The sequence below is a fragment of the Marmota marmota genome, unplaced genomic scaffold, assembly GCF_001458135.2.
Source record: "Marmota marmota marmota unplaced genomic scaffold, marMar, whole genome shotgun sequence".
Lineage (NCBI taxonomy): Eukaryota > Metazoa > Chordata > Mammalia > Rodentia > Sciuridae > Marmota > Marmota marmota.
This window is the reverse complement of record NW_026000205.1, coordinates 5,461,922-5,477,480: the sequence shown is the minus strand read 5'-3', so window position 1 is coordinate 5,477,480 and position 15,559 is coordinate 5,461,922. Positions and strand designations below refer to the sequence as shown.

At 50.9% G+C, this 15,559-nt stretch overlaps 2 protein-coding genes across 24 annotated transcripts in view; both read right to left on the bottom strand.

The window, feature by feature from the left end:
• The window catches only part of LOC107151372 (zinc finger protein 229-like), a 34,988-nt gene extending 33,817 nt beyond the window's left edge, over positions 1 to 1,171 (bottom strand). For all 20 annotated transcript variants that reach the window (XR_007343035.1, XR_007343042.1, XR_007343037.1 and 17 more), the window contains exon 1: positions 901 to 1,171. The gene's annotated coding sequence lies outside the window, so the exon portion shown is untranslated. The remainder of the gene's footprint in view (positions 1 to 900) is intronic.
• A 5,432-nt stretch (positions 1,172 to 6,603) lies between these two features.
• Positions 6,604 to 15,559, bottom strand: part of Ceacam20 (CEA cell adhesion molecule 20) — a 16,403-nt gene continuing 7,447 nt past the window's right edge. For 2 of the 4 annotated variants that reach the window (XM_048790725.1, XM_015496731.2), the window contains 7 exons: positions 13,084 to 13,359; positions 11,311 to 11,425; positions 11,035 to 11,120; positions 10,366 to 10,427; positions 9,759 to 9,794; positions 9,231 to 9,353; positions 6,604 to 8,109 (listed from right to left, as the gene is read on the bottom strand). In XM_048790725.1, the coding sequence (XP_048646682.1) occupies positions 8,056 to 8,109; positions 9,231 to 9,353; positions 9,759 to 9,794; positions 10,366 to 10,427; positions 11,035 to 11,120; positions 11,311 to 11,425; positions 13,084 to 13,359 (752 nt within the window). In that variant the 3' untranslated portion in view covers positions 6,604 to 8,055. The remainder of the gene's footprint in view (positions 8,110 to 9,230; positions 9,354 to 9,758; positions 9,795 to 10,365; positions 10,428 to 11,034; positions 11,121 to 11,310; positions 11,426 to 13,083; positions 13,360 to 15,559) is intronic. The other 2 variants (XM_015496732.2, XM_015496733.2) reach the window with 2 other exon arrangements.

Below are 15,559 nucleotides of genomic sequence, written 5' to 3'. Positions count from 1 at the left end.
AGACTAGACTCTGTCCCTCTACCAACGTAAGCATTCTCATGCTTGCAAGCAGAGTGGCCCAAGCAAAGGTCCTGGCAACACCGACTTCATATTGATGCTAGTAGCATCCTGCTTCCCCCCACACACAGCTGTCCATCTGATGGCAGCTGCTGCAGCTCAGTCCTTCCTGGGCTGATTTTGTACCGACAACCCAGCATCTCCAAGAACTTGAATGTCCTAGAATTCTGCTCTATCCTACACGGGTCCAGGATCATCAGTCCAATTCCTGCTTCCCATTAGATACCCCCAGTGTGTGCAGGAACATTCTGTCCAAAGCCTGCCCCTGGTATCCTCAACCTGGAACTCTGCTGCCTATTAGAGCTCCTTGAACAACGTTGCTTCTCCTGGGGAAGAACCCGCAACTCCAACAAGGTCTCTCCACCAAGCACGGGTGTCCCCAAGCCTGCGAGAACAGTGTCTGCCCAGGGTCCCAGAGCTACCTGCCCAGAATCCCCTGCTCAGGGGTGTAAGGACAGTGGCACAGCCCCTCCCTCCAAGAACCAGAATCTGCGATTCAGTACTTCATCAACCTGGGCACCGGGAAGCCAGCCACTAAACAGGCATAGCATTGGATGGCTGGATTTTTCAAGACCTCCCCCGTATCCCTGCCCGGTCCTCACACACCTGGGAATCCACCTAACCCAAATAAAAACCCCGCCTGATTAATCCGCGCATGCGCGCTGAATCCAGTCGCATCAGCCTCAAAGTCTCTACCAACCTCCGCGACTGAGGCTAAACCACCACCCACTAGGAGGCCGGAACGCCCACCCCCACTCATCACTTCTTCCAGTTTCCCGCCGAAGCCCTGCGCATGCGCGTATCAGACAAGCACTGCCCCGCCCCCGCCCCCGCCCCACCGACCTGGGGTCCGGGCCCGCTGCTCAGGTTCGGCCAGTCTCCGCCTCAGTGCCCCGCACGGCTCTGTGACTGGACGCTCTCGGGTTAAGCAGACCCCTGCCTCGGTTCTTTGTCACGTCTGAGACGGGTTGAACTAATCTGGCCCCTCCCCTAGTCAGCATCCACAAGGCCGTTCCGAGTTAGCTCCTAAGGGCTGTAGTGCGGGGCCTTAAACAGGCGTCCGCGCGCGGGACAATGGCTGCGCTCTGGCCGAACCCGGAAGTGCACCGCCGCGGAGAGCGGGAACTACAAGTCCCAGAAGGCAGGCGGGCGGGCGGGGCTCCCGCTCCTCTGAGGGCGGGCGGGGCCTGGCGGAACCGGGGCGCGGCGCAGGGGTTCAGGGTTTGCGCCAACCGCAACATTTGCGGGGCTCGGAGAGGACCGGACCCGGAGGCCGAGCTGGGGCAGTGGCGTGCGGTTAGTGGCCGACTGGCCGGGCTTAAACGCTCGGCGGAGTCGCCCATCCGATGGCATCAGCCGGGACCCTGCTGGGCCCCTGCTGGGAGGCTTACGACGGCCCGTGTTACCGTCGAGGACCCTTCAAGAATGTGATGTTTTTGTACTTCGTAAAGTAAAAATCCTTTTATTGTATTTTAAATTGAGGTCTTTCTCTAGCTGTAGACCCTAAGGATTTATTTCCCCTTTCCTCTCCCCCCACCCCTACTTTCCTCTATTCCTCGGCTCCAGTCTGTTTTCCAAGCCGCTTTCTTCTCCAATTAGCTTAAGAAGACTCCCACCACAGGGCCCTTGCACAGGTTGCTGCTGCCGGACAGGCAGTTTCTCTCGGAGATCACGTGGTTCTGACCCTGGTGTTCAGGTGCTAGTCTTTCTCTTAGGAGGCATTGCCTGACCCCCGCTATAAATTTTCAATCAAATCTTTCAGGTCCCTCACGCTCCTGCTTTCTCCCTCATCTTTATTATTATTCTTTTTCTCTAGAGAACTTTTCACTATCCAACACTACATTTCAGGAATTTATTTGGTCTTTTGTTTATCTGTCTGGAATGTCAATTTTATAAAGAAAAAGATTTGGATCTGGGCTGGAGTCAGTGGTAGAGTGTTTGCAAAGTAAATAAATAAAATGAAATTCTGGGGAAAAAAATTGGGGACTATGTCATTGCTCTATTCCCAGCAATTAAAAACCAAAAACAACAACAAAAGGTACCTGGCATGTAACGGATGATCATTAAACATTTGTGGAGTGAATGAGGGTCCCTGGCTCTGTGTTGCACACTGTAACATCTCACCAACCTCCTTACCCTATGGGTCACTGTGGTGCTCACTTCCAGCCCACCGGGGAGAAAGGTGAAAACTGGACCCCTCCTGTATAAAAACATGCTATTTTGTTTTGTTTTTAAAATGCTTTTCAAAGCATTCCTGTATTTTACTTCGCCTAAATTCTGACATTTAACAACAAAAAATTATGGCTATTTTAAATGTATTCTTTTATACGTAGAGCTTCTTATTGGTCATTGTGGTTGATTATTTAAAAATACATATACACATATATATTTGTTTTGTGTCTGGTTAACCTGTTAGAATTTTTTTACTTTTTTTTTTTACTTTTTAGTTGTAGATGGGCATAATACCTTTATTTTATTTTATTTTATTTTTATGTGGTGCTGAGGATCAAACCAGTGCCTCACATGTTCCCGGCACATGCTCTGCTACTATGTCACAATCCCCAGCTCCTGGCATGTTTTAATTCTTATGGAATTCCAGTTGATTCTCTTGGCTTTTCAAGTGAAACAAGCAACAGCAGGCAATAAGTCTATCTTTTCCTGAGCAGTATTTTTACCTGGATATTCTCTTTCTTGTTGGATGGTGCTGGCTACTATTTTCAGATGTGTTCTCCTTTTAACAGGCGTGTTGCTAATGTTGGCCGCTAAATGTGATGTTGGTTCTTGCCTTGAAGTAAGTCACTTACCGGGTTAGAGTCCCATCATTTGAACAAACACCTGAGATTTATAAAGAGAAGAGGGTTGTTTGGGGATCGCAGCTTTAGCGGGTTCATCCATATCAATTGGCTTCTTTGCTTTGGGGGCCCGTGGCAAAGCCCCACAACCTGGCAGGAGCACGTAAGAGTAAAACTGGTCACCTCATGGCCCAGGAGCAAAAGAGAAAAGGAGGAAAGGGCTAGATCCCACGATTCCCCCGACGGCTCACTCCCAATGACATACAGAAGACCTCCAGTAGGGCCAGGCACCATGGCTCACGCCTGTGATCCCAGCTGCTCTGGAGGCGGAGGCAGAAGGAATCGCTTGTTTGAAACAGCCTCCGCCACTTAGCCTGACCCTGTCTCAAAATAAAAAATAAAAAGGGCTGGGGATGTGGCTTGGTGGCAGAGCACCCCTGGGTTGCACTGTCAGTATCAAAAAAACCACCACCTCCCACCGGACACCCCTGGAACACTCCACCCCTCCACTGCCACTCGGGGGACCGAGCCTTTAACCTTCCAGGGATACTTAAGACCCAAACAACAGCGCTTGTTTTTTAACTTTTTTATCTTGCAGATTTCAAAATAAAACTATAGAGATGAGTCTAACAAACCCCACAGCCTGTCATCCAGCTTAAATAATTTGCCACTCAATCTCGCTTCCTCTGTGCCCCACCTGGGCTGTGGTCTCCATGTTATGAGGCGACGGCTCCCAAAACACACTAAGCCCGAATTTGGAACGAATCAAAGAATTTTATTTTACCTATATTTTCCTGGCCAGGGACACTTCTGCCAGGCCCAAAAGGCCTCTGATAGACGCGCACCAGGCTGTCTGTGGTTCCAGTCTTTAGGGAAGAAGACCACATCCTGAGGAACCTGTGAATTGCAAGCAACAGGGTCCAGGGGCCGAGAAAAGCCGTGAGCAGAGCAGTCAGACAGCCGCGTCCCGGGTTCGAGCGCAGCTGTGGGCCACATCCTGGGTTCAAGTCCATTACAGATGCATGAGGCACAGAAAAACAAATTTTAAATACTTTTTTTAAAAAACAGCTTATATAAGAGTTTCACATGGGAACCATGAAGATGGAGGAGTAGCCATGGTGATGGCTATACTCACTATTTATCTATATTCTTAATCTATATCCTATAATTTATTACTTGTATTGATTAATTCAGACCATAACCTCCTCTCTCCTCATCCCACAGTGATTTTGAAGCAAACCCTAGATCATCATTTCATTTTGGCCCTCAATATTCAGTATCTGTCTAAAGAGAGTTGTTGTTTTTAACAAAACTTCAATACAAAATAGATATATGTTATAACCATTGGGTACAGCGGATAGCAAATGCTAGTAGCCAAAGACCCAAGAGAATTACTAAAAGAAACATCAAGAAAAGTTTAGATGTTGGCAAGGATGTGGGAGAAAAGGTATACCCATACATTTCTGGCAAATTGGTACAACCATTATGGAAAGCAGTATGGAGATTCTTCAGAAAACTTGGAATAGAACCACCATTTGACCCAGCTAGCCCACTCCTCCATTTATACCCAAGAACTTAACATCAGCATACTACAGTGATGCAGCCACATCAATGTTTATAGCAGCTCAATTCACAATACCTAAGTTATGGAACCAACATAGGTGCCCTTCAACCGATGAATGGATAAAGAAAATGTGGTATATATACACAATGGAATATTACTGAGCCATAAAGAAGAATAAAATGATGGCATTTGCTGGTAAATGGATGGAAATGGACAATATCATGCTAAGTGAAATAAGCCAATCCCAAAAGACCAAGTCCAAATGTTCTTTCTGATACGCGGATGCTAACACACAATAATGTCGAGGGGGTAATAAAAGGCCATTGGATTAGACAAAGGGGAATGAAGAGAAGGGAGGGGGATGGGAAAGGGAAGACAGTGGAATGAATCAGACATCACTTCCCTATGTTCATACACAACCAGTGTGACTCCACATCATGTCCAACCACAAGAATGGAAGTTATACGCCTTGTATGTCTAGTGTGTAAAAATATACTCTACTGTCGGGTATATCTAAACATATTAAAGAACAAATAAAAATAAATAAAACATATTAAAGAATAAATAAAAATAAGTAAAAGAAAAGATGAAAAAAAGAGTTTAGAAAACCATTGAATATGAAACAAACAGTTATGTGCCAGGCACTGTTTCAAGCAAGGTGTGTACATATCTACCTGTCTAGATACACATTAGTCTTACAAGATGGAACCATTATTTATATTTTACAGAATATGAAACAAGCCCAGGGACATTAAGCAACTCACCCTCAATTGTCTTGTTGGGGTAGAGCTCAAATCAGGAAATCTGATTCTAGAGTCCAAACTCGACTTTTACAATATATCACCCATTGTCTCCCCATCGAGATCTTTCTTCTATATAAGCAACACCAAGTTCGCAAACAAGATACAAAAAGGTTTGTGTTTATTCATCACAGAAAAAAAAACGCCTGCAAATAAATTCAGGAAGATAAATACAAGATATAAGAAGAAACTCTCCAAGTCTGACGGAGAGAGTTAAGACACAGACAGACATGCTGTGTCGCTGGCTGTGGGAAAGGAAGCTAATCTCCCAGACGGAGCCACCAGTCCAAAGAGGACAGAATCGTAACAGGATGTTTTGTTAGCTCATCTTCCTTTTTTTCTTTTCAGTTATTTTTCTTGCCAATGTTTCCACTTAAGATAATAAACCATTAGTAATGTTTAATTTAAAACCGACTTTGTCTTTTGTTTGGTCTCTTTATTTTTCTCCCTTTCACAAAGTGATAATGTTTACTTCCAGGAATCCAAATCCTGGCTTCACCTGAATGTTACAGGAGGATCATGAACCCATTCTAAACAAATGCCCGTCTGCCCCAAAGATTTCCCTATTGGCTCTTTGGAGATTGGCTGAGACCCAAATTTCATACTGAGGTGTTGAGGCCAGGATTTGGGTGAGAGTTAACATTCACTGAAGAGCAAGAAGGGCATGAACCCATGTGCTAGAAAGACAAAGTGAAGAGTTGCGCGAGGATACAGGGAAAATGTGATCTGTCCGCTGGATATTGGGGGAGGAATTCCCAGGGTTTCAGCATTTAAGATTGTAACACTGGCCAGGAGCAGTGGTTCACACCTATAATCCCAGCTACTAGGGAGGCTGAGGCAGGAGGATCACAAGTTCAAGGCCAGCCTCCACATTTTTTTTTTCAGGTGAGGAAGGTTACTGGGGATTGACCTCAGGGGCACTCAACCACTGAGCCACATCCTCAGCCCAATTTTGTATTTTATTTAGACACAGAGTTTCACTGAGTTGCTCAGTACCTTGCTTTTGCTGAGGCTAGCTTTGAACCCTTGATCCTCCTGCCTCCGCCTCCCGAGTCACTGGGATTACAGGCATGTGCCACTGTGCCCAGCTCAGCCTACACAATTTAGGAAGACTCTGTCTCAAAATTTTTAAAAGGGTCAGGGAGAGCTGGGATTGTGGCTCAGTGGCACAGCGCTCATCTAGCATGTGTGAGGCCCTGGGTTCGATCCTCAGCACCACACAAAATAAATAAATAAAATAAAGGTATTGTGTCCAACTACAACTAAAAAATAAATGTCTTTTTTTTTTTTAAAAAAAAAAAAAAAGGGGTCAGGATATAGTTCAATAGTAGAGCACCCCTGGGTTCAATTCCTAGTACCTAAATAAAAAATTAAGATCTTGACACTGATGTTCCGAATCACATCTAATAATGAGGTTTTTAATCTGAATTAATATTATTATTATAGTCTTACAGCTCCAAAGATTAACAACCCACTCAGGGAACGCCTTCTTAATTTCCAAGACTTCACATTCTTGGTTTTCTTCCTCCCCAGTCCTTTAGCTGATCTCTCCTACAGCCTTGAATGGACCTCGACTCAGCCGCCAGCCGATCCTCTTGTTTTCCTCCCGTCTCTCTGGCTTAATGTACCAGGCCTGCGCATTCCCAAGGAAGGCCGTGTTCACCATCAGCCTGTGGCCGGCTCCTGAGCACTGGCCCTGCCGGGTTCTACCTGGTCAGGGTGTCTTGCCTGCTGAGCCCTGGAGCTCTGCCCTGCAGGTCTGTCAAGGGACTGCATGCGAAGGCTGTGACTGGCCAGTCACCCAGGCACAGGTGCTGATGGGACTTGGCCCAGGTTTGGGTGAGCCTCCCTGGTGGCCAACGCTTACCACATGTTGTCACACATCTTGCTGGGGATTCCCACGTGACTCCAGTGACCACAAACACTTGGAAATCTGTGCACGGGGTCCTCTGTGCCTTTCCCCTTTGCTGGTTTCTCTCTCCTTTTTCTGTAAAAGCTGCAACCAGGGGCATAAGAACTGGGTCCTCTGAATCCCTTTAGGTGTTTTTAGGGACCCCGTAAGTTTAAATCCTACTGACAACTCTCGATGTGTGTCTCCAGCCCTGATCGCCCCAGACTTTCAGGAACCATCGCCTACCTGATTCCCTGATTCTCAATTTAGCTGATCCAAGCTTTCTCTTCCCTCCCTGTCCCACATTGACCCTCCCCAGTGACCTGCCAGTCACGCAGTTGCTCTGGCAACAAAGTTCAGAATTCTCCTCCACTCCTCACTCGTCTCCCCCTCACCCTCTCCGTCCCTGCACCCCTAAGAAATCTCAGAATCTCCTGCCTCCCCTCCCCCTCCCCCAGGAGCCTCAATCCCTTGTTTCATTCCACGTTTTCTTCCCGTCATTTCCTAAGAGCTCCTTGTCCTGATCCTCTATAATGATTCGAAAGGCCACCGCCTGTCCAGCCCTTGCAGATGTCCCCTCACATCCCTGGCTGCCGTGGGCTCATGCTGCTCCCCCGCTGCTGGGTTCACCAACAGCGTTGGCTCAGCCTCAAGAGCCAACCGTGGTACCCGCAGCTGCTAAGCCTCGAGCCCGGCCCTCCACTTCCAGTTCCAGGGCCGTCACCTTCCCCTGTCCCTGAGGCTTTTAGGAAAACATGAGTCCAAAGCCTGAGATTTGGTGAGGGCCAGGTTCCGAGGCCCGACCCACACACTGGAGTAGAACATTGCAAGGTCTGCAGAGGCGACGGGGATGGCTGGGCTCGATGTTGGAACAAGGTGTCCCTGAAGTCACTGAAGGCATGAGTGAGGGTGGTTTCTCCAGGACTTCTGAAGAAAAGAGGTCTGCTTCCGTTAGACCGACGGGTTGATTCGGCAGTAAATGTCGGGTTCCGGATTCACAAGTGTCTGTTAAACAGAGAGAACAGTGAGGTCCTCTTGCCTGCTGTGAATTTCTGGCCTAGTTGGCTGTGGTCTGGGGCCCAAGCAGCCTGGACGCTCCTCTCCCATCCTTGGAAACTCCAAAGGTCTCCTCTCACTACAGTCACCCTGTTACCTCTGTGTTTCTGGAACGGCCCACACTCTTCCCCACTGTGGCAGACACATTCTAAGTCGACCCCATAATGCCGACCTCTTGACATCTGTGCCGCTGTGAATTCCTCCCCTCCAGGGCAGCACCTGTGACCCGCTACTAAGCAATACAGTATGGCAAAGGTGACAGGATGTGATGATTTTGCCATGTGATTCCATATATACATAATGTGGTGCTGAGGATCAAACCCAGGGCCTCGCTCTTGCTAGGCCAGTGCTCTACCACTGAGCCACAGCTTAGCCCAGCCCATGTGATCCTTGACATAAGATCACATCTTCCATCTTGGCTTTGAAAAAGCCAGATGCAAAGTCGTGAGCTCCCTATGGAAAATGACATGTGGCAAAAGATTGAGGGTGGTCTCTAGCCAACAGTCAGTAAGAAACTGCGGCCCTTGTTCGGACCACCTGCAAGGAACTGAGGCTGCCAGTAGCCACGTGAGCTGGGACGCAGACCATCCCCCAGTCGAGCCCCAGATGAGACCTGAGCCTTGGCCAGCACCTTCAGTGTCACAGAAAGGAGTGGACTGAACGGAAAGGAATGAAATAGGAAAGGGTGGAGGGGACACAGAGGGGTGGGATGGAATCCAAGACGTGGAGAAGGACAGGAGAGAAGGAGCAGGGTCCAGCGGACTGGAGTAACACTAAGTGGAATGGGAGTAAGGGGTGGGGGTAACGTGCTACGGAGGGACACGGGGGAAAGTTAAATGGATAGAAAGGAAATGGACGAGTGAAAAGGAGTTCTGTGGAAGCCCCGATGGACTACACGGGCCACGCTGAAAAGGGATGGATGGGATCAACCAGAAACGGACAATGGGAACCCGTGGTCGGGAGTGAAAGGCTTTTCAGAGGGGAATCTGTTCACCCCGTCAGACCCTTCAGTGGGGGAAGAACGCGGAGGGTGACCACTCTCCACGTGTCTGAAGAGGGGCACCAGATACCTCATAGCTGTCGTCTGTGTCTTCGCTTGGTAGGGGAGGGACCAATGCGTGCATCGGAAGTTTGGGTGGTGGCTTCCTGGGGCTGGGAGACTGGTCCCTGGGGGTTGCTGAAGGTGGCTCCTTCTGCAAGTGAGCAGAGAAATCTATCAGCAGACGTCGTTTTCCTGGAAGATACCAACTACGCTCCTCAGAGACCCAGAGAGAGGACGGGGTCCACCCAGCTTCTCGCAGAGAGTCAGAGGAGGAAGAAGGGTTAGGACCAGGCCTCTGCTGGCCCAGACTCTGTCCTTTCTCCCACTTCCAGCCCCAGCATGTAGAATCCAGCACCCCCCCCCCCCACGGCAACCCATCCCAAGCCCTGGAGGTAGAAGGAACCAAGAGGGGCCAGTCTGACCCAGCTCCCTGTGAGACCAGGGCTCGTTTCTCCCCATCCATGACCCTGCAATGGACCACAGATGGTTTAGAGAAGACGGCTTCTCAGGCCTGACACACAGAAAATTCTCAGCTGTCTTTCCTGGGCCCACATACCTCATAGAACTGCTCTGGGAGACCTGATGGCACCTTCTAGGGGAAAATAAAGTAGTAAGGAGAGATCACAGGGCTTGGGATGGGGGCCACACCCGGAAATTCTCAGAAATAGATTTGGCCTCAAAGGTAGTTAAATTCCTTTGAGGTGGCACAGGCCTGTAATCCCAGCCTCTTGGGAGGCTGAGGCAGGAGGATCTCAAGTTCAAGGGCAGCCTCAGCAAGAGGCCAGCCTTAGCAAGACCTTGATTCAAAATAAAATATAAAAAGGGCTGGGGAGGTGGCTCAGTGGCAGACACCCCTGAGTTCAATCCCTAGGATAGGAAAGGGGGAGGGGGAGGTAGTTATGTCCCTTCTGATTCCCAGAGGGACCAAGTCTGGGCACTGTCATATTAAAGAGCAAGAAGACAAGAAGAAGACATGAACAGGCAGAGAAGGTCTTGAGAGCCTCGGAGAAGGCAGAGGAGGAGATGCAGAGACCCAAGCTGGCCCTGGGGGTCCACCAGAGATCACACCAGCCCCCCGCCCTCAGAGAATTGCGACCGCCCTGCTGGTCTGGGAAGGGACGGAAAGTCAGAGGGTCATTGAGGTCCCTTTGGATCACACCCACCTTTTTGGCTCCGATCTGTCCCTGGGGCTCGGGTATATTGTCATACACAGGCCTTGGTTTGTCTAGAGGAAGTAAAATCCCAGCCCAGACCTGGAGTTAGAAGAGCTGGACAGGAAGGGGCTGTCTGTCCGGGACCCACCTCCTCAGTTCTCCCCCTTACATCTCTGGGGAGCTTGACCAGGGAACGTCCTGGAAACCAAGTTCTGGGTCACACAAGGCTGCTCCATGACACCGTGGGGACAGAAATCTTAAGTCCCCTCCCTGGTCTCTGCTTGTCCCAGGTGTCCTCTCTATCAGTGGAGCTGGACCCGGCAATCTCTAGGGGGCCTGGCACATCTTTCCAGAAACCCAGATCCACAGAGGGCAAAGGTGTCGCCAGCAGAGGGCACTCGAGGCTCGGGGTCCAGGCGTAGCGTGAGCCTGGATTTGGGATCAGCAGGGAGCACCGAGCTCGCCTGGCTCCGGCTTTGACAGCAATGAACCAGATTCCCTGAGACCCAGGAAGGAGAAAGGGCTGGGTGTCGCCCTGCGAGTGCTGGGGACACTGAGGCTCGGGGAGGTCAGGACTTGCCTGTGCCCAGTCCCTCGGTGGCAGAGCCGGGACGAGAGGCCAGAGCTCGCGGCTCCTGCTCTTCCCCGCTCCCACGCATGGGCCACGACGTCACTTACCGAAACTGGGCCGTGTCGCCTGCTCCCGCGCGGAGGTGGGTGGTGTGGCCTCGGGGCTGGGGCCATCCGCTGATCCCTTTGAGGGCCTGAAACGCCAGATCCCTTGTCATCCCGCACCGCTGGCTCTTGCTCCTCTCCACGAGCTCCATCCATATCCCACGTCCATTCTCAGACGACGACCCGGGCTCTAAAGTCCCCAGGGGCCGCGCACGCGGCTCAGCACCGTGGTCCGCAAACCTCCCACCAGGTGGCCCCGCGTCCCCTTCCCAGTCTTACCATCTGGCTTTTCTGCTGTAGAAGAAATAGCCCAGGCCTATGACCAGAGCAATGGCAACCAGGATCCCAATAACAATGCCAGCGATGGCCCCTGCGGACAGGGAGGACTCCGGATCTAGGGAGAGAAAACCAAAACCCAGGCTTGACACACCCTCGCCCCAGCCCCAGCCCCAGCCCTAAGCTTGCCGCTTCATCTTCACCGACCACGACGTTTGACAAATACTTGCTTTTCAGTCACGAGGGGGCAGCTGCACTGTTTCTGGAGTCAAGTGACCTGAGTCCAAATCTCAGCTCGGCCCAAATGCAGCCACCAGGATTGGGAGGGCGGAGGGTGAGGGGCATGAGGAAGGGGCTCTGCTCTGAAGGGGTCTTCCTGAGATGCCTTGGGGGTTCGCAGCTTTATTCCGAGTCTCCATTTCTTTATGTGAAACAAGGATGTCAATTGCTGACCCTACACATTTTTGCACATATTTTTTGAGGGGATGAAATGGATCGTGCACAGAAGCACCATCCACTGCCTGACACATCAGAGGTGCCAAATGAAAAAATGATGACAACAATGAAAGACATTGCTATCTAGCAGCACTAAGCACCATGAGCCTTTCTATGAGCTCTCTCTCAAAATCTGGAACTTTCCCATGAGTGTCAATCAAACCTGCTAACTCCCTGGTCCTCTTCTGAGCCTGTTGTCCACTCACAGGACCAAAGGGTTGCACTGGAGATTAAAGGAGGTCATTTGGGAGCTGCATGGGGTCCTCAGCTTAGTGGGCAACCAAAGAACACCGGTGTGAGGCGGCCAGTCTGGTTTCAAACCCCAGCCACAAGCCGCAATGGCTCACGCCTGTCATTCCAGCGGCTTGGGAGGTTGAGGCAGGAGGATCGAGAATTCAAAGCCAGCCTCAGCAACTTAGCAAGACCCTGAGCAACTCAGCCCGACCCCATCTCTAAATAAAATACAAAAAATTGGGGGCTGGGGGCTGGGGATGTGGCTCAGTGGTTAAGGGCCTTGGGTTCAATCTCTGGTACAAAAAGTAAAAATCAAACACCAGCAACAGGGTTGAGTCTCTAAGTCTGTCCCTTTGAACGATGGAGGTGCTAACAGGCTGGCCTCATACTGGCTGGCAGAGAGCACCTAACAAGTATTTTTTGATACTGTATATGGAAAGGTTTGGGTCAGGCATGTAGCACAGGCTCAATAGAGAATAATTTTATTTGTTTAACAAAAACAACATATCAAGTACAAACATAAGGACTTTATAAATATTAATTAATCTTCAACAACCCTAAGAAATAGGTCCAATTATTGTTTGTTTTACCGATAATAAATCAGAGGCCCAGAGATGTTAAGTAAGTTGCCCAAGATCACACAGCTAGTAAGTACTGGAGCCAGGACGTGAATCTCAGTAGCTAGCAACACTATGCTGCCTTCTCAAGACCTCAAGACAGTTCTTGACAAGTCCAGTTGTTATTAACGTGATTCCTGATCCTCTCCACCATCCCTCTACCTCTCCCACGGGCTATCTCCTGATGCGGTGTCTTTCTAAATACCTCTGATAGGTGGGTGTCACAAACCCACTTGCAGGTAAGAAAACTGAGGCTCAGAGCAGGCTGCAGAGTTGACCAGGGCACACAGCAAGAAACAGAGGGTTTGGGATTCAAAGCTCCCGACCGGCCAGGAACTTGCAGTACATTCGCTGTCACAGGGTAGGTGGCTGGAGCCAGCAAGGCAGAGGCCACCCGGATCCCAAGGAAAGACGCACCGGAGAGACTCACCTACTTGGATCAGCACAGAGGCAGAGCGGGCCAGGCCGGTCAGAGAGTTCGAGGCTGTGCAGCTGCAGATGCCCTCGTGCTCCCGGGTCAGAGCCCTGATGACCAGCTGCTCCCCCGTGTACACCCCCGAGTGGTGTTCCAGGACCCAGCGGTATTCCGCCTCTGGCTGGGACGCAGCCCGGCACTGCAGGGTCAGGCTGGAGTTGAGCTTCCCCTGGACGGTGCCCACCACAGCAGGCGGAGACCCGCTGGTGATTTCCACTCGGTCAGGGCCATCTGCAGGCAAAGCCACACGTCTGCCAAATGACCCCATTCTCCCCTTCCCTCTTCCACATTGTAAATGGTGCTTCCCCCGCCCCAGCCCCTGCTCAGCTGGAACTGAGGGAATTCCAGTCTGCAGCCCGGAGACAGCGGAGACAGCAGCTGTCTAAGTTGAAAAGAATCAACTGCAGGGAGGAGGCACATGGAGATAGGGGTTCATCTGTAATCCCAGCAGCTAGGGAGGCTGGGGCTGGAGGATCACGAGTTTGAGGCCAGCCTCAACAACTTAGCAAGACCCTGTCTCGAAATAAAAATAAAATAAAGAGCCAAGGTGTAGTTCAGCGGTAGAGCACCACTAGTGCAATCCCTAGTACACCAAAAAAAAAAAAAGTGGGGGGAGAAGAAAGAAAGAAAAAAGAAAAGTGAAAGAAAGAAAGGAATCTTAGTGGAAGAGGAGGGAAATGCTCCCCCTTTGTCCTGAGCTGTGTGACAAGCAGATACTGGTCACCACCATGGGATGGAAATTGCCTTTACACAGGAGAATTTTCTCCAAGGAACCTCACAAGGCGCCAGGCTTCAGAGAGCCTCTGTGCTCTGGGCACGCAGCCCCAAGCACTAATACTGTGGATTCCCAATGACATAAACATGTGGCAAATTTTCTTCACCACTCCAGCGGGGAACCGCTGGCTCCGCGCTCTCCTACGCACATGAAGAAAACAAACAGAAGTCGCAGTTGGATTTCCATCCCAACTAAAGGAGTCTGGAAGCCAAGCCTTGCTCAAATTCATGAAAGAATGCATTTCCCTTCTTCTGGAAAGTGTCTATGCGCAGTGTCTTGTTGGGATATTCTAGGAGAAGAAAGCCCTGCCCATGCTCCTCCCCAGCATCCTTTGAATCTGTTCTTTCCTCCCCATCTGAACCCCAGGACCCGACCAGCTTCCCTCGCTGTGCCCAGCCCCTCCTGGACTCTGCATCCCAGGCTCCACCTCCACCCAGCCCCCAGAGGGGTCTTCCTGGGCACAAACTTGATGCCATGGCTTCTCGGCCCAGAACCTTCCATGACCCCCCCCACAGTGTCCTTGGGACAAAGTCCAGGGCTGATGAGGTCATTCATAACGTGAATGACCCTCCTAGACCTCTCCAACCCCGTCACCCACCTTTCCACATTTCCTGCTCTCATCCCGGAGCAAGATCCTACCAGAGACTCCACCAGGCCTGTCACGCTGCGTTGCTGACCCCTGCTCATCCTCCAGTTGCACGGGGGACCTCAGCTCTCACAATGGCCTTCCCACATCCCTCGTCTGGGGCTTCCTTTGGGCTCCCAAACCCCCCCTCTTTCCCCACATAGCAGCATTGATTGTTCGGTATTTCGTTTGCCTGCTTTACCCACCTCCCATCCCCGGGAGGCCGTGACACTGGGAATCGTGACGACCGACTGCCCGCCCTGTTGCCTGGCCCAGAGGACACAAAATAAATATTTTTGCTTCACGATTAAAGTAGGAACGAATGGAGAAGGAGCAACAGAGAAGACATGTTCTTAACCCCTGCTGCTCAACAGGTGGAAAAGTGAACCCCAAAGCCAGGCACACAGCGGCGCACGCCTACGATCCCAGCGGCTCAGGAGACGGAGGCGAGTTCAAAGTCAGCCTCAGCAACTTAGCAAGGCACTAAACGAGACCCTGTCTCTAAATAAAATATAAAAGGGGGCTGTGGATGTGGCTCAGGGGTTGAGCGCCTCTGGATTCAATCCTCGTACCAAAAAATTAGAAAAAGTGGACCCCAACTTTGTCTCCCTGCTGAAACCTCTTCTCCCCAATCTTTCCATACCAGTTCTTGGCTCCTCCATCCTTAGGTAGCTCAAACAAACAGGCCTGGAGACCGCTCGCCTTCCTGCCCGCCTGCCCGCCATCGACCCCCGTCTGTGTGGGCCAGGCCAGGGCTCGACCCTGTGCCACATCCCCAGCCCTGGAGCCGCTGGGGACGCTTCCCTTCCGTGCCACGTCTCATCTCCCAGCAGCAAACCTGTGAGTTCCCTGCCCTGAATCCACTGACGGCTTCTTGTTACCCCACAGCGGTGGTGGCTCTGTCCCAGCCCCGTCTCCCCTCACTGGACGACTGTGGCCACCATAAGGCACCTGGAAGACCTCCAGTGGGAACGGTGTGACGGACCCAGGGCGCAGCTATAGGCTGACATCCACCCTCATCCTGCCAGGAG